General features: G+C 45.8%; 1 protein-coding gene across 1 annotated transcript in view; it reads left to right on the forward strand.

Annotated features, from left to right (window-relative positions):
• The window catches only part of ZNF407 (zinc finger protein 407), a 458,423-nt gene extending 436,217 nt beyond the window's left edge, over positions 1-22,206 (forward strand). The window contains exon 9 of the mRNA XM_004422642.3: positions 19,711-22,206. Within this exon, the coding sequence (XP_004422699.1) occupies positions 19,711-21,041 (1,331 nt within the window). The 3' untranslated portion in view covers positions 21,042-22,206. The remainder of the gene's footprint in view (positions 1-19,710) is intronic.
• Positions 22,207-22,538: the final 332 nt, after the last annotated feature.

A 22,538-nucleotide genomic window follows, 5' to 3' on the forward strand; every position in this document is an offset into this window, starting at 1 on the left:
ATCGTGTACTGAGAGCCTGGGCCTTCTCAGAAAGATTGGTGGTAGCTGTGTATCCCTCTGCCCTCTTTAGCCCCTTCTGCCTCATTTTCCGTCTGTCTTATATTTGGGAGTTCCAGGGGAAAGTTTTAATAGTTCTGATACTTAAAATTAAAATCCACTCGTAATCCAACAGTTAGAAAGTTGGGCCAGTCCACAGCCAACCCAGGTCCCTCGGCTCGATGGCATCCTGACTCTGCCAGTCAAGTCTTGCAATCTGCCTATGCAGAACAAGCAGCGCCTAGCTTTGGCTTAGCCCCTTCGAATGGCTGTGCAAAAAAATCTGTGTGCTCATTGCCTCCCTTCCTTGATACTTTCTTTTCATGGTGTTGAATTTAAGACTGATTAAAAAAAGAAAAAGAAAGAAAGAAACCTTTCTCTCTCCAGGTACACGTTTTCTGTGAAGGTTCAAGCTAAAAAGACTCTTATCAGGATATGCTGTTTTTCTTCCAAATGTCCCTTGCCCTCTGTCCTTCAATATGTCCAAGCTAAATTGGGGCCAAATAAATTGTTATGTTCATGGCAGTTTCTTTGTAGGTTGAAAAAGGAATGAAGCCTTCTTTATTAATAAGGCTATATCCAAAATCCAAGCTAATTTTGAGTATATCAGTTAGAATATTTAGGATTCTGATGCTACATATAAATAAATTCAAAAAGTGGGACAATAAAACCAAAAATTGAATAATAAAAGCATGTCTTAAGAGAGAACCAAGCTCAGTGAGGTGGGCTGGCAGAGTATCATTTTTGAGGTTGGTTGCTTGTTTCTATGTTGTGTAGGGAAAACTGACCGCTGAGTTGATCTGTGGTGGTTTAATCACTAGCAGGACGTTGTCAGAAACAAAAGCAGAAAAAGCAATAGTGTTTGTGCTAGCCACTAGGAGTAATTAGTACCAGGGAGGCCTAGACAGCGAGAGTTACTCAGAACACCTGGAAAAGCAGGTGTGGCCCCTCCTCAGGGGCTGGTTTTCCAGTGAGGAGGTACCACACTGCGGTCCAGGGCGGCTCCGTGTCCACACGCTGGCCCCTGGGCCGGCTGCAGTCAGGGGCAGCTTTTCATAATGGAGGCTTTCCTAGGAGGGACTTTTTCCTTCATTTTCTGTTTGTGATTTATCTACTGGACTTCCTGGAATTTCTGTTAGGAACTCCAGATATTTAGTAATACTTTTCAAAGCCTCGTTCCTGCTAATAGACACCTTGGCGCCCTGTAAATGAAGTACGACAACAGCTGGTAGATCACCAGGATAATGCAGACGCACAGCGCGGTAATCAAATGGACATACATAAAAGCTGAGATGTATGGTGTCACTCTCTCTGTTTTGCCCTTTGGCAATTCAGCTTTGAGTTTCTTTCTGGCAGCAAATGAGGAATTAATTCAGTACTGTCATACTGATTGTCTTGCGACTCCAAGAAAGAGCGGGACATTTTGTTTTTTCAGAATAATACTTGACAACGTTTAATAGTGAATAGAGGGGAAGGCAAACATAGGAATTTCTGTATTTCGGTGAACATTAGTCCAATTTTCGCTTTCCTTTCTTTTCTTCTTTCTATTAATGAAGCCACTAATCAAATAGTGTTGTATTCTGATTTTTGTATAAAAATGCCATGTGTTGGTATTCATAACTCATTAACCATGTGCTCTAAAGGGAAATTGCCAGAATTGTATGCTCGTGTTAGTAATGGAGCCTGGGCTGGTGTGTATCCTGTTTCTCCGCAGTAGTGCGAGGTCTCTGCGGTGCTCCTTCCAGTCTTTGCCTGTTACTCTCAACAGTATTCCAGTTTGAAGGATAAATTTTGTGCTCTCCCTGGTAATAATACATTACCTGTTGGAGACCTCATTGTAGTCTGTGTAGTATTTCTTTTGGGCATTTCACACTGTTGATCACCCCCTTCCTTCTTGCCTTCCAAGACTCCAGGTCTTGACTGTCTAGTCGTCTTGACTCGCTCTGATTCTTCTTCAATTGTCGATGCCCCCTGGGTCTCTTTTCTCAACTTTGTTCTCCTCTCTCAGCTTCCCATGCACTGCCTGGGTGAGTTCACCCCTCAGTTATTTTGGACCACTGCCTGTATTCTGGTAACAGCCAAACATGCAGCTTTCAACGAAGCCCAACTTTCCCCCTGGCCCAAAGCATGTTGCCAGTAAGAATCGACGAGACACCTCTACTTGGTTCTTCCATAGGAATCGAATTCTCAGCTTGACTTGTAAATTGAGCATGAGCTGATGTTGGAATCCTTGACGTTTTGTGCCTTTGAAAAAGCAACTAGGTTATTTTCATGCATTTTTATAATTATGTTTAAAATGTTTGCTTTGTTTTGAAATGACAAGATAAGAGAGCCTGCTATTTGCAAGCACTTATTTGCAAATAACGTATTTTGCTCGTGCACAGTCATTATTCTTGAAAAAGTAAATTGATAATGTTTTCTTCGGGATATGATATTATATATATGTAGATGTAATATCTCCCGTTTTTGATTGGCTTTTGAAATACTAGAAATATCTTTATGTGCTATATGAGAATCTTGATCAAATAAATACAAATTAAGGATTTTCTGAAAGTCAATTTGGGACAAATTTGCAGAATTACTATCAAAGCAGTTTTTCCTTTGACTTACATTTTACTCAATGTCTCTTATGCTCCCAGTCATTAAACAGCGGTCCACTGTGGGTGTAAATGAAACAGTACATGACTGAGAATAGAAACACGTTAAAATTCTATAACAGTCAAAGCCACCAGGGCAGTACTACACTGTGATAACCACCTGGGTGAATGTGTCGAGTAGCCGCTGTACAGGCTCGCAGCGCAGGACTTAGAGACTCGAGCTCTTCTGTTGTTACGGGAGAAAGTGTTTAAAAACTTGTATAACAGATTTTCTTAAAATAAAAATGGAAACAATTGCCCTTGCTGCCTTGACTGACCTGCATCCCCCCAGGGCACCTTAGCAAACCACCAGATGTTCAGAAAGCTCCTGCTGAATTGAGGAGTGCTTCCACGGACCTAGGATTAGTCCTCAAGACTTTGCTGCTCAGAGTGGAGAGAGGAGGAAGGAGGAACTCAGGAATGTGAACTGGACGTGTTTTGCCTGGAGTGTGGAGACTGAAACAGTCCGGAGAGAAGCCAAAGAGCTGTTCCATATGAACGTTCTGCGTTAGACAGAAAGCTGCAGCCCCGTGAGTGTGACCCTTGCCATGTCGGCACTCCTCCTTCTCTTCCTTCCCGCCCCCTCTGTCCCCCTTCTCTCCCAGGACCCCTGGCCCCTGCTCCCGTCTGTGTGATCCCCACCCCACAAAGGTGGATGGAGTTTGGTCACTCATTGAAAGGCAACAATAAAACAAAGGGTTTGCACCGTCTTCCCTCCCCTCCTGTGGACAAGTGCCTGTTCTTCCTCCTGTGTCGCCTGTCTCCAGTAATGGTCTCTGTCAGTCACCCACTCCACCAGGAGTTGTGAAAACTTACTGTGCCACCCATCGTGCTAGTTGCTGGGCACAGTATGGAACAGTCAAGGTCCCTTCTCACTCAGAGTTTGTATTCCAGGGGAGGAGACAGAACTAAACAGTGAATGAACCCAGTAGTAAGTACGTAGGAATGGTAGGGGGTGTAATGAGAGCTTGGGGATGTCGCTTGGCCTGGAGGACTGAGGGAAATCACCCTGCTACAGACCTGTGGCTCTGTTCTTAATGTCTCTCATGCCACGTTCGGTCACTTTCCAGGTCTTGTCGACTGTCCCTCTGAAGCATCTCTCGATCTCTCGCATTTTATGGCCCCGCTGAAGATACCCGCCGTGTCTTGTCTTCACCTTTTACTCTCCTTCACCGAGGCCATTACAAGGGCCTGAGTCTAAATTCACTGAGGAAGTGAGCGCTGCAGTGTCTGTGGAGCCCACGAGCCCGCTGTGAGCTGGACGTTAGCCGAGACACCCTCTGTGACGGGCCCACGTAAGCGCCCAGTCTTACAGGGGCAGTATGGCAATACTTTGGGTCTCCAGCTGTCATTGCCATCTCAGACCCTGTGTGTAGTAATCCATTCCAGTCACCCAGGTAGATGGCCATTGATCGATCCCTTTGGTGGGAACCAGGAGAACCGTAGTTACTCTGATTTGCAGGGCCTCCTTCCTAGGACCCAGCCACTTTCCAGATCTGAAAGTTGTCTCAGGTCTGGGAACTGAGCAAAGGACTGTGACTTTTTATTGGGGCAAGTGCCCTTTGCCTCCTGCTCCTCCATTCTTGCCCCTTTTTGGTTGTCGATGTTAAGCAGCACCCTGTTGACTACTGGTCTGATTTGTCCCTGGGGACACCACGCTCTGTCACTATCTCCGCAGCTCCCTGCAGGTCAAGCCCTCGGCTGCCCCTCTGCCCTTGCCAGTCATCAAGGCAGTTGCAGTCTCCTGGCTTCTGGTGGGAAGCTCCTGCACTCAGCCTTTTATTTCAGGGCCCTGTTGTCCCCATGGGTATTAAGGAACCATCTCTCCTCCCATCACCCCTGCCTGCGGTAGATAGCCTTCTCTGAATTATCAGTGAATCTGATGTCTCTCTCACCAGCACATTCCTGATGGCCTGCGTGATAGAGTGTCCTCTGGGATCCCCTCGCGGAACATAATTCTCTGATGGTTCTTCTGACTTCTTCAAACACATCCATTCCAGCTTGCCCACTTCCCTCTGCTTTTTCATCCTTTGTCTACTGTCTGTCATTACATACCCACTTGAGCTGCCATGCGTGTGTCAGGAGCTCTGGCCATCGGCGCTCTAGCTGCTGCTCACTGTGTCTGCTGCTCTGACGTGGGGCTCAGGGCTTCTTGTCCACTGCCAGGGACGCCTTCTGGATCTCCCACTTACCCCAAGCTGTCTTCAAGGCCTTCAGTCTCCTGTTAACCCTCTGTGTGGTGCTGTCAGGACCACTTGGTATAACCAGCCACCGCCTCTGGCTTGGTTAGCATTGCTGCCGCCACATCTCTCAAGCACCTGGATCATGGTACCTTCAACAGTGTTCCCCTCCGCTGGGTGGGACATTTTCCCAAGTTCCAACTGGACTATCACCCTGTACCAAGGACCATGTGCCATCTGCTGCTCAGGAGGCGTCCTGTTCCCCTGCCAGATGGTGAGGAAGGCCCCGGTCTCCGTCTGACTGCCTGCCTTCTCAGGCCACTCTCAGAGCCACTTGGGCTGCCCAAGACCTCCAAGAAGAGGAGGCTAAGGTGGAATTAGATATGCAAGAGACTGATGGAGGGCAACCCTTGTGAGGAAAAAGGGGAGGGAAGTAGAGGAGGGAGAGAGCCATCGGACCCCTGTGAAGGAAGGAGGGGGAGAAGGAAAGGTCCAGCGGGCATGCTCACAGACTGCAGCGCCGTGAGCCAGAGTCACTAGCAGAGAAGTCCCTTGACTGGCTGGATGGGCCTGCCTTACTGTCCCGCCCCCATTCAGTTGTTGTCTGGGGACATCCTGGGGAAGCTGAGAGGGGCCGAGCACAGCAGCGGGGCAGGGCATCTGTTACCTATGCTCCCCTCCATGGGGGTCTGAGTGGGTGCATTTCCACAACCACCTCACTGTCTTTCTAAATAAGCTATGACCAGTTACATTTTCTTTGGGTTTTGTTCATCAAGATTTCACTGTCAAGTGATGTGATAATACAGTTGCAAACGGAAATAAAAAGGTCTGAGAAGTAGGTGCTGACCGCGGGAGCCCGTGCAGGTTCAAGTACTGTACCTGGGTAATGATGAAAATTTCAAGTTCATGTTCAGTTTGCATTTGAGGGAACTGAGTAGCACCTAAAGAGGTCTGTCGGGACGTTTAAGAGCCGAGCCAGAGATTGGCGTCCTGGAGCCAGAATGAATCACTTGATGTCAAACAGCTCAGCCTCCCACTCTGGCAGGCTCTCACTTAACACATCCCAGCAAAACAGTTGTTTGTCAGATTCCTGAAAATGTGTCAGTCACTCGGATTGTCTGTTTTGATAGGTTCATGAATATTCAGCAGAATTTCTACTCTCAGCTTCAGGAGATCTAGAATCAAAATCTACGTGATTAACAAGGATATTAGTTATCCTGATTTGAGTCCTTTACAATATCCCCAAAAAGTGGCTGCCCAGCCTTTCCTACTAGGAGACTCGTTACTAAAGCATTGTGTTTCATTTCTGAGTCAGTATTATTGAAGCGAAGTGTACTTCCTCTAACTTCTCTCTGTTGCTCCCAGTTTTGTCCTCACGAGCCACATTGAATGAGTCTGTTCTCCTTTCCACATGATAATCCTTTAATATCTGAAGGCTTAAAGCATTCTTTATATGTTTTCAAGTCCCTAATTATTTTTGTTTCTCTTCTCTCTGTATTTATGCCTGATTGTCAATGTTTCTCTTAAAACGTGGAGTGCAAACCTACACGTGCACCCTGAGCCTAGTCTGACCAATACACCCTCCTACTCTCACCTTCCCCCTCTGAACTCTGTACTTGTGTTGATGCGGCCACGACACAGCATTGACTTGACTGGCAGTTGCAACTTGGAGGTCCTTTTCTCTCCATCCTGCTTTGAGCAGTTTTTTTTTTTTTTTTCACTGCTGATTGCAGGACTTTACATTCGTTCATATTAAATGTAATTTTGTTACATGTATGATATACTTCAAATATTTTAGTCATATAAGATTATTCTACATATCCACATGTATTAGTTACATTGCATACCAGTTTGATGATATGACCTGAACTATGACGCATTTTACTTCAAGTTATAGTAATGAGGCCTGACATTTATTGAGCCCTTACTATGCGTCAGGCAGAGCTAAGCATTTTACATGGACTGTCTCACTCTTCAAGATAATAATTCTTATTATCCCTAATTTATAGATAAAGATTGCAAGATTTAAGGAATTCAAGTAACTGTCTAGAACTATATGTAAGTCTGAGATTTTACCCAACTTGCAAACTGACAAGTTATCCCACCAAGTTCATGGATGCCAGCAGAAGACACGAGATTCCTGGATCAGAGACAAAGGACATTATTACTCACAGCAGTAGTAGTAAGCAGAGATTCTGGGTTCCCAAATCCCAGCTCCCACAGGGTGACGTGAAGAGGCCCTGTGACACCTGGATGCACAATGGAGTGTGAAGAACACAACCTCGGGAGAGGAATCTGAACTTAGGGAGCCCAATCTTTCATTATGAGCTGGCCAGTCCTTTTCCCCGGAGGGATACTTATTTTTATTACACTAGACGGTAAATAAATCTGCCCTTTGCTCTGGAAGAGGGCACTATCTCTATCTTCCAAGGCTATTCACTCTAGAAACATCCTTGAAAAGATAATCTAGGATAAAGGCAGTCAGTGCCTATGCTTACAAGATGTGCAGAAACACAAGAGATCCACAGAGAATTCTCTTCCAACAGTGACTTGCTCAAAGCATAGTGAGGAATGAAATCCAGGCATGCTGACTTCACAGCTCAGGCTCTTTCTCTGTACTGGAAGGGATTTTAAAGATTATCTAGCCCTTCCCTTTTATCACTAATGAACACTCATATAAGGGAAGGTTCTTATCCTGTTTTTAAAGCAGTATTTATTGAGGCCTATTGTATGCCACACATTGGAGATGCTGTGGTAAATCATAAAGTCCTGTGCTCCAGGAGCCCTCAGTCTAGTGGGAAAGATGGGCATGTTTATGAATAATTGTAATTCAGTGTCAGAGGTACATACAGAGGGCTATAAGAGTATCTACTTAATTTCTCTATAAAACCTGAAATGACTTTCAAATTAAAGAAATGTACAATTAAAAATATGTAAATACCTCATTTCCTATGGATAAATTTTAATACAGTTGCCTTAGGACCTAGATATTCTGTTGTGTTTATTGAGAAACTATTTAATAGGCCATAAATGTGACAAACCACAAAAGTGTTCAAGTGTATTCTTCCTGTATACTTTTAGGGAACCTGAAAATTCTTCTAGTAGTCACACTATTAACTTTTACAGTGGGCATTTATTCTTCTAAGTCTAGTACTAAGTGAAATAGATCCTTGCCTTTCCCTACCACTTACTGATTCATCCTCAGGACTGTCAATGGTGTAATTTTATTTTCCATCACAATAACTCTTAATAAGGTAGAGGAATCGCATCAGAACCACATGAATAGTGAAGGAGATCTTATACAAGTTTCTAGGAAAGAGAGAAGAACTAATATGGAATGTAAACTCTAAACCTTGGAGGTTTTAAAGCCGTTACAATTCCTTAAATATCCTGCCCCTTAAAAACTTGAACAGCTATTAAAGAATTAACAAGTGTTACTCAAGCATTGGATCTCCAGACTTTTATTCCAGCTGTATGATGCTAGTTCAGGTCCATTGTCGGGTAAGGCTCCCGGAGAGGCTTCTGTTCGAGGTGTGCTTGGTGAACTCCCTAGAAAGCAAAGACCATCCTCTCTTACTTGATAGCCATACTGCCAGCCTGTCTATCATGGATTCACCCCTCAAGATAGGCACTTGATGAAGACCTTAGGATCAGGAGTGTGACGATGAGCAGAGTGGAAAGGGAAAAGTAGACTGGTAAACAGTGTAAACTGTGCATGCAAGTATGTGTGCCCGTGCATATGTAGGTTTCAAGAAAACATGACAATTTGACATTTCACTGAGCATATAAAATTTTTTAATTTCAGAAAGTAGTGATCAGCCTATTATGTGATGTTATGTAATTAAATTATAGGTATAGGAGTGGTGCATTCATTCTTGATCAGCTTTGCCTCCTCGAATATCAAGATGAGGCATTTGTTGACCTATAGAAAAGCTAGTGAAGAAGGGAAAGAAGACGCCACCCTCTTCCTTCATCTCGAGCTCAGGGAGCCTGCCCTCTGCTTCTTTTGTATCCATTGAAGCTCCATCAGTGGCACGTGTGTCGGTTATTTTATGTGACTCTGGGAAATTCTGGGGCAAAAAGTGGCCCACTAAAACACATTCTGAGTTCTTCTTTCCTAAGCTTTGTTGAAGGTTATTTCCAGTGGGCAGCCAGCTGGGTGTCCATATGAACACTCGCATGACTTGTTTAATGTCATCGTGTTTCTTATGGGAGCTCCTGGGTTTTGATTACACGTGGTGGTTTGAATTTCCACCTTGTTCAAGGCACCGTTCCCCATACACATCTTCTGGGGTTCCTGCGTGGTGTCTGTCTGTTACCTGCCGCCATAGATAGGTCTTTGCTCTTCTTGTCTTGTGTGTGACTCACTCTAAGGCAGCATCAGTAGCTCCTGCTGGTTGGTACGTGTGCCTGGCCATCTGAGAGCAACATCTGACTTTTCTAAACAGTGTTTTAGTGGAATGGCAAAATAGTGCTGCCCATCTACCAAAGTTCCTTAGCAAACTAATAATAATTTTGGAGAGATTGTGTTCAAGTCTATATCCTGATGCAGCCCAGTGGAATCACATGTGATGGTCTGTGTAGCCCTGTCCCCCCAACTGCACTCTCACCTCACTAGACATGGTGCCTCTTAAAATTTTAGCACACCCTGGAGATTTGCTTGAGGACTTTACCCGTGGCGTGCATCACTGTGCAGACACAACAGCACAAAATGTCACCTCTAGACACGCAGGCACCCTAAAGTCAGCACATGCCCTGCTACCAGGCGCTGCCTATCCCACCGCGCGGGCCCGTGCTCGCATCCACTTGGGCGTCCTAGTGTGCTTTCTAAGGGATCCCCTAGTGTGCTTTCTCAGGGATCCCCTCTGGACTCTCCCTGCCCCTCAGAAAAGCCAGCCAGATGTGTGGAGGGGAAAAGTGCCGACATTCGCCTACTCGCTCTCACAAACAGGTTTCAGTTGCTGGCATTTTACTCAGTGTTTTAATTTGTAAGTTTGTTTTTATTCATTCCACTCATTTCAAAGCAAGAGTTCAAGCCTCAAATTTGTCTTTCATTTGATATTTTAAAATCAGTTTTAATCTTCATTATCCCAGGTGTATAGATATTCTGCAGTTTTAACATAGGAGTTTAACTTAGGTATTTAGGAAGATGTTCAAAATAAAGATTGTGGTATTCACTGGTTAAAAAGGAAATATGTTATCGTTTTCCACCTTGCCCCCAGCAGCATCTGCCCCGCCTCTCAGCCCTCCACGCCCACCACCTCCAGTTCTGTCCTCATGTGCAGGGGAGGCCCAGGGCCGGCCCAGCCTTTGGTCAAGGCCAGACGCTCTCCCTGAGTCAGCCTGGGTGGACAGAGGAAGGGTCACAACCGCGGCTGGCTCTTACTTTCACAGAATGTTCTGAATCGCCTCGGTTTGCTCTGCTTGTGGTAGAAGTCCCTATGCGAGTGGTGTTCAGATCCTCGTTGCTGGAGCTTCCTCAGCACTTGCCGGCTACGCCCAGGCGACAGTAACCTCTGGCACCATCTGAATGTCTGTTCCCAGACTCATGTTTGCCGTCTTTGGATCTCATCCTTGTGAAGAGGTCGGGCCTTCCTGCCACCCACAAGACGTTCAGGGTACCCTCACACACGGCCAGCTTAATAGGAAAATAGCAGTGATGTGCCCAGAACAGATGATTCATTTTCATATGTGGAGAAGAAACTCGCATTGTTTTAAGTGTACCCCAGCAGCTGCTGTCATTCAGCTCTGAGCAGATGTTAGACCTCCAAAAGCTTGGCTGATAATTAAAATACTAACAGTGAGCGTTTTACCTCAGCTGCAGGTTCTGTTTACTGTAAATTTGATTTTAATGGTGCCTCTGTGCTGTTACTGAGGAGCGGTGTGCTTTTTACCTTATACAAAAGTGTCTACAATGAAGACAAATGTCTGTTACCTCTCATTTCCTTGGGAAAGATATAAAGCCACTATAACATACAGGAAATCTGAACATGCTGACAAAAATGAATGTGATCTCTTTATGGGGTTTGCCAGAAAAACAAAAGGAGACAGGGTTAATCTGCGTGTTAGCCTTTAAAGTCAGGCTTCTTGGGGAGTGCCCTGCTAACATTGGCGGAGCTTCTGATTTGCATAATTTTACCTTTTAAAATGTGTGTACTGTGTACAACTTTTGAAAAATAGGCCTCGTCTCCTAATATCGTGTTATCTGTATTGGGAGTTTTGTAAGACTGTCAGAGGACATTTAGGAAAAGGTCGTTGGGCTTCCTAATTTTCTGATTCTGTAACGCAAAAAAGAAAGTGCTAGTTTGAGTTAATGTCTTTAAGTCCAACAGAGGTGGCCTTACAGTAAGCAGACTGGGCTGCTGTTTATCTGGACTCTTTGGCCTTCAGGAAGACTCCCATACTCTGCTGGCCTGAAATTCCACAACTTGTTCAAGCCTCTAAATTCCCCAAATGCAGGAGGGGGGCACATCTTACCTTTTATCAGCTGTTACCAGTAATACTGATAGGGTGGAGCAGGATGAGGGCTAGGTCCCCAGGGCCATGCACTCCCAGGGGGATGCACGTCCTGGAAGGCAGGAGAGACAGTGCCCAAGACAGACTCCCCCTCCCAACGGCCAAGATGTTGACACCCGAAAATGGGTACAAAATGCCAAGCACACTTTGTATTGATCCCTGCATAGTTTCCCCTCCCCCTGCTTGCTCTGTTCCAGACAGGACTTAAGATATTAGAGCACTTTCTGCTAGTAAATCAACTGGCTGTTTTTAAGAAGTGCTCTTCATGGGTAAATGACAAGATCAGAGCACTTTATAGTCTAACTTTAAAGTCCCATTTCATCACCCTCATGAAGCATGATGACACTATTTCTGTCACATGAGTCAAATTTCCAAAGTTCTATGATTGTCGCAAGGTGATCTGTTGACACCCCCCGCCCTCCAGGCCTCTGCAGCAGCAAAGAAACAGTTAACCACGCCCTCCACTTCACATCCCTCCCCAAAAAGCCTGTCCAGATAACCTTAAAGGACTATTCTTATCTTCCTGCATGAGATTTGTGTGTATGGCTCCCATTACTGTTAGAGCTTCATGCATGAAAATGATAATATATACCTAAGGGTCTGATATAATACAAAATTTCTTAGGGTTTGTGACTTTAAAGGTAAAATATTGTCTTTTATTCTTTGTCACTCTTCAGTGCCCATGGAAATATCTAGGCCCACGGAGACTATTCGTGGTGAAGTTAGAAACCTGGCTGATCATGTATTTCCAATTTGAGATAAAATTTATTCTTAGTTTTTTCTGAATATCTTAGAATTTCTTTCGGGGGTCTTATGATTATCTTTGATCACTACCAATCCTAAATGTAATGATAATTGAGAAAAAGAAACTAAGACTTTTGTTACCCAAATTTGTGTCCTGGCTTGATGGAAGTATTCCTTCAGTAAAAATTGCACAGTTTATCTTATGAAATCATATATTTGAAATTATGTGAAAGAGTCTTTCAGAAATGATGTTAATTTTTCACAGAAAAATAATATTCCTTATCTCTTCTTACAAAACAATGGCCTTCCTGAAATTGAGAACAGAGCAGTGACTTTTATTATAACTCTTTTACACGTACTTTTATATGTTTATTTGTGGCATAAAGCAGATATTTACCAAAATGCCTTTTAATTATTATGTCGTCATATATTTAACACATCCTCAGGCCAGCTCGTAGCAGCCTAGGTTTCAGGATGACCAAAACAGGATTGTGCTCTGAAATAAATCTCACTAGTCTAGCTATCATATTTAACAAGCATGCCAAAGACTAAAAATAATTTTAATTTTGTATCTCCAATAACCTAAATATTTCTAATTTGTGTGTGAGTTTTATTAACCCTGACAAGAAAGCATTTCTAACCCTTGAAAATAATAGACGTAAGGTACTGACCATCCTTTGTTCTCTCAAAAAAAAGATGGCGAAATTGTCCTTTTGGCATGGGGCTCTGAGACCCAGAGGTACTCTAACCCGTTGCGATTGTCGACCAGATCAGAACTCTTTCTTGCACCGCTTGATTGGGGCTTTCCTCCAGGAACCTGAGGCAGAGCAGCGTTCAGAATGGGGCACACTCCCTGATTTGTGCTGTGTTAATATGGAGGGCACTCACTTCTTCAAAACCAGGCTTCAGTGGGAGCTCTCTTAGGGGCATCCTGCAGTAATTCCAGTAATTATTATTGTCCAAAAATGAATACATTATAGAGAAATTATTGATATCGATTTGACTGGCTGTACTATTGGTGACTGCTGTTGTAACAGTAATTGATTCCCTTCTTTGAAATTTCTAAAAGATTATATTTCATTGAATTTTAATTTGTCAGTTTTCCTGCTTTCACTAGAAAAACTGATAAGCTTTTGTGACATTAAAATATGGCTCTAATTTATTAGCATAATCTGTTAATATTGTTTCATTTTAATAGACATTAAGTATGATTTCTTAACATTTGTGTTAAAATTACATCTTAAAATTGAAGTCGAGAAAAATTATATGTGGCTTAAGAATCACAATGTCAGGTATGCCCCAAATTTTTATGCAAAAAGTATTACTTTTTTAATCGCATCATATTTGAGGTGCTTTAATTATAACAATGAGCCAGCCTAGCATTTTCAAGCTTAGCACCCTCCCAAAATATAAAACACAGTGTCTGAGGCTCAACCTAGCAATGTATAAACATGTAATACCATTTCAGGAGAAGCTTAGAAATTTAAAATAAATGCTGGCTAGTAGCAGCAAAGTGGCTTATATAGGATATTAGCGCGGGCTTCCCCATCGCATTAGGCATTTCCCCCCACACAAGTCTTCTTAATGCCATCTTTATCTGCTACGCGATGCATGAAATCTACTTTCGGTTTTAGAACTGCTAGCGACCTTTGACCCATTTAGTGGAGACACAATGTGACCTTTCTATTGTCATCGGCTTTCATTCTCCTGAAAATTCTATGAATTTTTATTACATGTTTTTTTTAAACCAAGCTGAGGCTTCAACAAATTACTTGACGCAGATGAGATGAAGTTGTTGAAGTGGCATGAGATAAGTTTTACAGCCGGCGTGTGCGCTGAGGAGCCAGGCCTGCGTCCGGCGCTGTCATACGCCATAGCTGCTAAGCCTACTATTGGATAAATACATCATTTTATGGAACATTGATTGTTCTATAAACCCAATGGAGTATTATGCTCCATGATCAAACCATTTAGATTGTGTGTAGAGCACAGAAAATGCCATATTCAGGATGGTACTAAAAGTGCCATTTGTGTATTTTATGGATGTCATTACAGGGGAAACTTCTCTCTGTAGGCCCTGTTTACTGCAAAATTTTTTAGTCTGTAATGACATTTTTCATTCACAACGTATGCCTTCAAGAGAGGGGGCCCTTGTTTTATTTGTTTCATTCGAGTTTACTGCACAAATTCTGTACATTTTAATTAAATGTAAGCTTAACAAAAGCATAAGGTATTTATTCTGTGGGAAAAAATGATGACAGTAACGCAAGAATCACACACGCACAAAAAGGAGGTAGTCAGGTCCTAAACCCTATCTGCAGCTCCCAGAAGTGCAGCAGACCCCAACCAGAGCCTTGAGCGTGGTGTGGGGGTGTGCCTCTCTACCGTTTAGCCCTCTGCTCCAGCCTGGCGCGGTGGGTGCTTTTTGACTCTGGACGTGTTCTCTTCAGAGGACAAGCAGGAAGGAACTGAGTTTCGTAATGGTCTTCTGGAGAAGTGAGCCTCATTAGAAATCATTCCTCTGAAAACAAATCCTCAACCCAAAAAACCCTTCTTATTCCACCTGAGTCGTAGACTTTGGATGCGTTTGGCCATGAGAAGGGAATATATCTCTGTACTCAGGAAAGCAAATGAGCAGTGAGCTGGGATTTCGTAAACAGGCTGGGATGCATTTTAACTTCATTTTCATCTTCTATGCAAAGCTACTTATTGTCCTATTGGAAACAGATCCAAAAAGACTGATTTAGACACGCTCTTTGATTAGCTGCTATTATTGTACTGAAATCCAACATTGTCTTTGAAAAATGTAAAGTGTAATACAAATATTCCGTTGGGCACCCAGGCTCCATTAGCGATGTGTGCGATTTTGGAGCTGTAACAGTGACTAAGCAGTTAAGGGTAAGACCTGTACGAAGTTCCTGTTTTCCAAATCCTATAGCCATTTGCCATTTGCATTGGTGAGCTTTACAGTTCATATTTACTAGGAAGATGTCAAAATTGAAGTTGATTTGCCCAGTAAATTCTTGGTCATAGCCCAGTTAGAATTTAAAGTTACAGAAGAGATTCACATTAGTTTAAATGACACTTGAACTTCTGCATAGCTCAACATTAATTCATTATGGTCGAAATGGAAGAATCTTCAGTGAGTGAGTCTTTTTCAATCTGATTGAGGCTGTTACATTTTATAGGTGCTATTTTTCAAAGCAGTACTGACAGCACTCGAAGTTATTAAATTGCTGAATCAAAAGATGGACCTGCACTCACATTTATGAACTGTGAGGCAATCGCTGGGCTTGCGCTGAGCGGAGGGTAAGATGTTGGTGGTGTTAAGCTTCATCACACTGCGTCGTGACAGCACTATTTACCCATGTAGTTTACTTTAATGATCTGGAAGTGGCTTAACCCACCTCCGGATTCAAATAAACTCAGTAAGTAGTTCAGAATAGCATAATTATCAGTGCTGCAAGGGATTCAGAGGGTAATCCTACGCCCGGGAGATTCTCCGTCCAGTCGCAGACGAAAGCAGGGAACTGCTTGGACTCTGAGCGTGTAGTGTTTCTTTCAGAGTCTAGCGAAAAACAGGATTTTTGTTCCTTCCCAACCATGGTGGTTTCTCCTGTTTTTTAATGTAAAGGCAGTATGTCCTCTTCTGTAATTAACTGAGGAGGAAGGGATGATTTGAAGGCTTTCTTCTTTATTTATGTGTCCATATTTTTTTCTCCAGACTCTAAATTAAACTGAAAATGACCTTGAAATTAGAGAATGGACCGAAACAAATCAAGTTCAGGGTGTAATGAAGAAGAATGGACAGAAACAAACTGGATCCAGTTCAGAGCACAATGGAGGCGAGGAGAATGTTACAAACTAGGTAGAAAACAAGAGGGAGGGGAGAGATTGTAAGCGTACCAGAGGAAGACCTTGGCAAAGCAGACAAAGATCTAGGGGTCCTAGTGGATGGCAAATTGACCAGGGATGGCAACACCCGCCCAGCTTACATTCAGGCGTACATGGAGATGTGAACGTCAGAGTCTGTGGAGTGCTCACCCTGATCAGGCCTTCTGCTCCTATTCTGAGCCCACTTTGACCTCTTTGAACAGAGAGAATTCAGGGCGGGTTAAAGTTCAGAAGAAACCATGAGATTAGGTTAAAGCATAGAGACAGTGATTCGGCCCTTTCTTTCTAGGATCCGTGTGGTTTAACTTAATCTCATGCTCACTTTCTGAACTTTAATCCTCCTGAGGATGTGTTTTTCTTTTGTAAAGCAGGAGAAGGGGGAAGAGGGAGGGAGGGAAGGAGATCTCTTCAGCCCGCACATCCCTGGGCAGGTCAGTTTGAACGCACTGGATTAATTCCCATAAAACTCTCCATATGCTCACATAAGCTTTGGGAAGTCTGCAGAGCCCCTGGGGTAGCAGTTGCACAGCTGTCCTGTGACATCTCCCACCAAGCATCCCACCGTAGGTGTTCAGCGAGCACTTGCTAATGGAAGCCTAAAAGGAGCCGGCTGGGAGCCTGCGTTAGTGGTCCCCAGTTGTTCTGCACTTGGCTAGGAGGGTAAGCAGGAGAAGAGACAGTACGTTATAGTTAGGTAATTCCTTTAGCCAGAGTCATCGACATTTTGGACCCTCCTGTGAGAAGGTTTAATTGACCTTTAAGATGTGATGGTTTACTTCTGCCTGGTTGGTGAGGGCATGGCTGGCATGGGTCACCCACCGCTGTCCTCCCAGCTCCGAGCAGTGTCCTCTGGTCCTAGTGTTCAGTAGTCACTGAATGTATAAACAGAAGGTTCTGCTGCTGGAGATCGTCCTGTTGACCCCACTGGTCTTGTCTTGACCTAAGAGTTTATGATTCCATAATCTTTTAAGATTCATTGTAGAGAGAGTTCTCTGAGAAATAATAAATGTTAATTGGTCCTAATCTTTGTTTAAAAAAATTGCTTACTTATACATTTTGCGTCCTCACTGGGAATCAGAGCCTGGGAGGCTGAAGGAACGTGGTGTACAGAACATCGATCCTGCAGACTCACTCTGTGGTGAGCTCAGCTCCGATTAGTTCAGCACACACGCCAGCAAGTGCCCCCCGAGACTCTTCTGCTCCCTTACCCTTTCCAGGCGGGAGGCACCTCATCCTCAAGAGTTAAGGAGGACGCAGTGGTCTGACACCCTGTGGACTCAGACTGTTGAACAGTGGATGCGGGATGTCAGGACTTCAGAGCAGCATGTGTGGAACAGGCCAGGAGTTTGCCTTTGTATAACTGAATGTGTGGTTCAAACCCAGGACCATTGGGTGTGAGTCTGGACATGTCCTCTTGGTAGATATGATCTCATAGCTTCTGTGGGTCCTGCCGGAGATACTGTCCCCACAGGAGGAGGACCCTGACTGGGGTGTGTGCTTAGAGCAGACTCACTTTTGAGGGAAATGCTTTCTTATAGGATGGCACCAACATGGTAAGCAAAACTGTTGTCTTATTTTTAAGGGATGCTAACCATAAATAATCTAGCAATTCTTAATCCTTTTCTTTCCTTTGGTAAGGATAAAGTACGCTTTTTAAAATATGACCTACGCTAAAGAGAGTAAAGTGAAATATTTCAAAAATGTGGTTGCCACTGAAATATGGAAATACTCGCTATAGATTATATATAGATCATTCTCTTACTTAGGAGGGAAGGAGGCAATAATAAGAAAACTGATGGAAAATTTGGGATCTAAAGAAGAAAATAGGAACTCTTTTAACAAAGAGTCAGTCTCTTTTTATGAAAACAAAGATTACAATTTTCGGTCATATTTTACCCTGTCAAGTTATTAAACAAGCCTTGGCCTGTGTGGCAGATGACACTGGGGAGGACAGGACGGGTGTGCGCCTGCCCTCTGCCCCCTCGCCAGGCCCAGCCTCGCCTCCTGCCTTACCTGGCAGCCGCCCCCTGCTCTCACTCCGGCCTCCTTCCCCTCCCACCTTCGATTCTGCCTTCAGAGCCTTCTCTCTGGAGCTGGGAGGACAGCGCAAGTCCCCAGCCGCTGACCTGCGGAAGATTGGCTTGAAGCTCTTAGTCCTGTGGCAGCCGCGGGCCTTTAGGGATTCCTCTGCCCTCCTGGGCCGGCGTCCAGAGTACAGACCGCAGATCATGAAGGCCGATGCCTTCAGGTGGGACTCGGGCCGGTGAGTGGACAGCAAGGCCAGCAGCCTGCAGTCGCTCTTCTGTCCCAGGGCCCCACCCTCCCCGCGTCCTGACACTATTCTCCCCACTCCTGTCCCTGCTCCTCCTCCTGTGCCCAGCTGTTTCCTCTCTATTTTTCATGTGCCCGTGTCCCCAGGGCTTATCTCAGTATTTTCTAAAACAGTCACTGTGTTTTCACTAAGAGGAGTTCGGGGCTAGGATTTACAAAAATAAATGTTGTGCCACTGTTACAGTCTAAAACAGATGCATTCTTTTACTTTCCTGCTTAAAAACACAACAGAGTGCTTCTCTCCGCAGACTAGTCCACACACCTTAGTGCCGGTGAAGGAGGCACGCAGAGCCTGGTCTGAGTGGGGCTCTCTGATCCCCTGAAAGCCCAAGCCCTGGCACCCCAGGTGCTGGGGTTCCCCAGGTTCCTCCGCCTCTGCTGGGCCTCTGCTGCTGCGGCCTTCAGGCCCTTCCCCTCCCAGCCCAGGGAGTGGTTGGATAGTCCTGTCCCTCAGGGCACCTGGGAATGTTGTTTCTTTGATTCATCTTTCCTGAATATTCTTTCCTGCAGCTTGAACGTGTTTACCTCTCTGCTGTAGTCCTTGTCACCTTATGTAATCTTTAAGTCATTCAACAAACACATCTTTATTGACTGTTTGCTGCTTGCTAGGCGTTTGATTTACGTAAGATCCACAATGCGGAATAAGACCGTGCGCTCTCAGAGCTGCCCCCCAGCTCTGCCCTATTATGCTTCCCTCCAGAGTCCCCGTGTGGCCGAGACTCTGCGTCCGTGCTCTGTCCCCAGGGCCTGGCACACAGTGACCCACGGTGGACCACGCCTGGCAGGCAGGCTGCCTTTTCACCTCAGTTTAGTGCCCGACACGTAGTAGATGCTCAATAAATACTTGAAATAAACTCTTGTAGCTCTGCTTATCGACGGCATAGTTTTAAATTTAATGTGCAAGGCTTTCATTCTCTTTGCTGAATAAACAAATCTACTGTATCTAATATTTGGACATTAAAAAAAGATTTTCCTTTGGGTTAGAAGATGCTGCTACTAACTGTTGACTGATCTTCACTTACCACCAATGGCTGAATAGTTAGAAAATTGTTAGAAATGACAGTAATTGAAGGGAGTTAACCATATTCCTCCCAGGGAGCTAGAAAAGCAGACAGTGGCTGACAGAGTTGTATAGGGACAAACAGGAGCCTGGCTGTTAGCACCACAGCTTTACCCGCTCTTGAGCCGGTAGCACACCTGTCAGGCCAGTGAACGGCAGCCTGGAAGCCCCGAGGCCGGGGGCGCTTCATCTCTTGAGTAGTGGTTCGCAGTAATGTTTCTGTTGAGGTTTTAAAGCTTCTACAGAAACACTGTCTTACTTTTAAGCCTACAAGTCATTTTTCTAGGCTCTAACTGGTCCCTGTCTCCCATAGGCATTGTTTCCAAGTCCTATGAATGCCGTCTGAAGGGCCAAGGAGCCACCTTCGTGGAGACGGACAGCCCCTTCACCGCGGCCGCGCTGGCAGAGGAGTCTCCCGTCAGAGAGAGGCCCCTGAGGAGCAGCAGAAGGCAGGCGGCGCCCGAGCAGGTGCAGCAGGTCATCATCATCCAGGGCTACGATGGGGAGTTTGCCCTCGACGCCTCGGTGGAGGAGACCGCTGCGGCCACACTGCAGACGCTGGCGCTGGCGGGCCAGGTGGCCCGGGTGGTGCACATCACGGAAGACGGGCAGGTCATCACCGCGAGTCAGAGCGGGGCACACGTGGGCAGCGTGGTGCCCGGGCCGGTTCTGCCAGAACAGTTGGCGGACGGAGCCACCCAGGTGGTGGTCGTGGGGGGCTCGATGGAAGGCCACGGCGTGGACGAACCCCTGAGCCCAGGTGGTGCCATGATACAGCAGGTGACCAAGCAGGAGATTTTAGATCTCGCCGAGGCCAGCGTCCCCCCGCCCGATGCGGCCTCCGCCCTGGACGCACTGCTGTGTGCGGTCACCGAGTTGGGAGGGGCGGAAGGCAGGGCTGGGCCCGAAGAGAAAGGCAGATCTGGCCACAAGGACGTGCTGGTCCAGCTGCCCAGTCAGGAGGTGCCCCACGCTGCTGCCCAGCCTGAGGCCCCCGAGATCCATATGTTCCAAGACGTTCAGGAGGCCCCCGCCGCCATGGGGCCCATGGAGGTGCTGACCGAGGTGGTTCGTCCCTCAGCCGTCGTTGCCTCGCAGGAGCACGCTCAGGTGGCCTTCAAGAAGGTGGTCCAGGGGGTACTCCAGTTCGCTGTCTGTGACTCGGCTGCAGCCGGCCAGCTCATGAAGGAAGGCGTCACCCAGGTCATTGTGAATGAAGAGGGGACCGTCCACATGCTGGCCAGAGAAGGCTCTCAGATCATCATGCAGGAGGCGGAGGCCCACGGCCCGCACGTGGATCTGGCCGAGTCGGACGGGGAGATTTCGCAGATCATCGTGACTGAGGAGCTAGTCCAAGCCATGGTCCAGGAGTCTAGCGGCAGCTTTCCTGAGGGTGCGACTCATTATATTGTGACAGAACTGCCCCCGGGGGTGCAAGATGAGACGGCTATGTACTCCCACACTGTGATAGAGACGTCAGACTCGCAGGAGATCCTGCAGGCCGGGGCTGCACTCAGCGCGGAGGCCATGGTCCCGAATGGAACCGAGCAGTTGACAAGTATGGTCATTTACACCCAGGAGGGCTCCCCAGCGGCAACAGTAATTCAGAGCCAAAGAGAGGGTAACGAACTCCAAGAAGCCTAAAGCATGGATCTTTACGCTCAGCACAGGGCAGATGTGGGAAGATCCAGCTCACGTGGGCACAGTGTTTCCTGAACTTCATTGGCAAAGCCTTCCAAACGACCAGGACGGTGCTCCGGCCCAACACGCCCTCTGGGTGAGGCTAACGTCGACTGCTAGAAAGGGCACGCGAGGCGCCGTGGCTGTGCCAGCCGAGGCAACTGCATGCTGAGTGCAGCCACGAAGGGGCAGCCAGCCGCAGGCCAGGCGCCGCGGACGGAGGCGGGGCCCTGTGCAGGCCAGATCTGTTCACTGTTCGGTGCTTCTGTTAACCGCCTTTCCCTCCATTCTGTCCACTGTGCTGCGGAGAAACTAAGCTTTTTCCTGGGTTTTTCCCCCGACAAACGTTTTCCCATTTCAGTTATCCAAGGGCTGTGTCCTAGTCGGGGAAAGTAAGAACAGTGTGTCTTGTGGCTTGAGACATGTCTGCTCTTGCAATCCAGCATGTCGCGGTTTCAACATTTTATTATATATTTGGTTAAAAATTGCAGCTACAAGTATTTCTGTCTTGAAGCAGTCCCCTCCTGTTCATTTTTTTGAAATTTTAGGATCACAGTGTCCCCAGACCAAAGGAAGCCTGTGAGTTCATTTCCTGTGTCACTTTCCCCACTGAGGCGATTGTAGGCGTATCCACTGCTCTGGTTGCATTCTGCTTAAAAGACGCCTCCTGCAGCCCATGGTTAAGAAAAGCCTTGACGTTTATATTCAATTACAATATCCCTTGGTTAAGACGACCTGATGCTTCTAATTTTGACTTAGTTTCATACAATAAAGTCTATATATAAAATGTGCACTCTGGAAAATATTGTTCCTATCAATATTTTGCTTTTATAACAAATATTTGCTGGTATTGGTATCGTTTTGCAGGATTTATTTGTGATTTCTGTCGGTGTGAGGGAGCTGACATTAAGCGTTAATCACGGAGCAGCCCCCACAGCCCTGGCACTGCCCAGCGTCGAGTGTCTTGCTGTGGCTCCTGCAGCTGTGGAGTGCGAGGTCACGTCCCAGCCACTCACTTCTGATGCGATTGCTCTTCTTCCCTCTCCAAAACTGTAAAATAATCCCTCCCCCAAATGCAAAGGTTGTTTTTGTTCTGTTTCTTTTTTCTTTGAAATAAAATTATAACATTAAAAGATTCTGATGACATTGTATTTCTAGCAGCCAACCAATGGGCCGCTGTGGAAACAAGAGAACTAGTGCTCCTGCCGACCGGGGCTCTCCCTCTCTGCCCACGTGAGTGCGTGTCCTGGTTTCTGACGGACATTGGCAGCCTGGTGCTACCTCCTGAATGTTTGGCACATGGCCCAGGCAGATTCTGGTGACAGTAACACATTCCATCATGGTTAGTATTAAAAAATTGTGAAGAACAGACATGAGAGAAAATGGTACCTTTTGGGTTTAAATAAAAGTACCGTTTAAACCCCTTCCTGAGAGGACAGCGTGGAGATGAGCCTCACTGAG

Source organism: Ceratotherium simum, chromosome 14 (genome assembly GCF_057802395.1).
Source record: "Ceratotherium simum simum isolate JZ-2026a chromosome 14, ASM5780239v1, whole genome shotgun sequence".
Classification (NCBI taxonomy): Eukaryota; Metazoa; Chordata; class Mammalia; order Perissodactyla; family Rhinocerotidae; genus Ceratotherium; species Ceratotherium simum.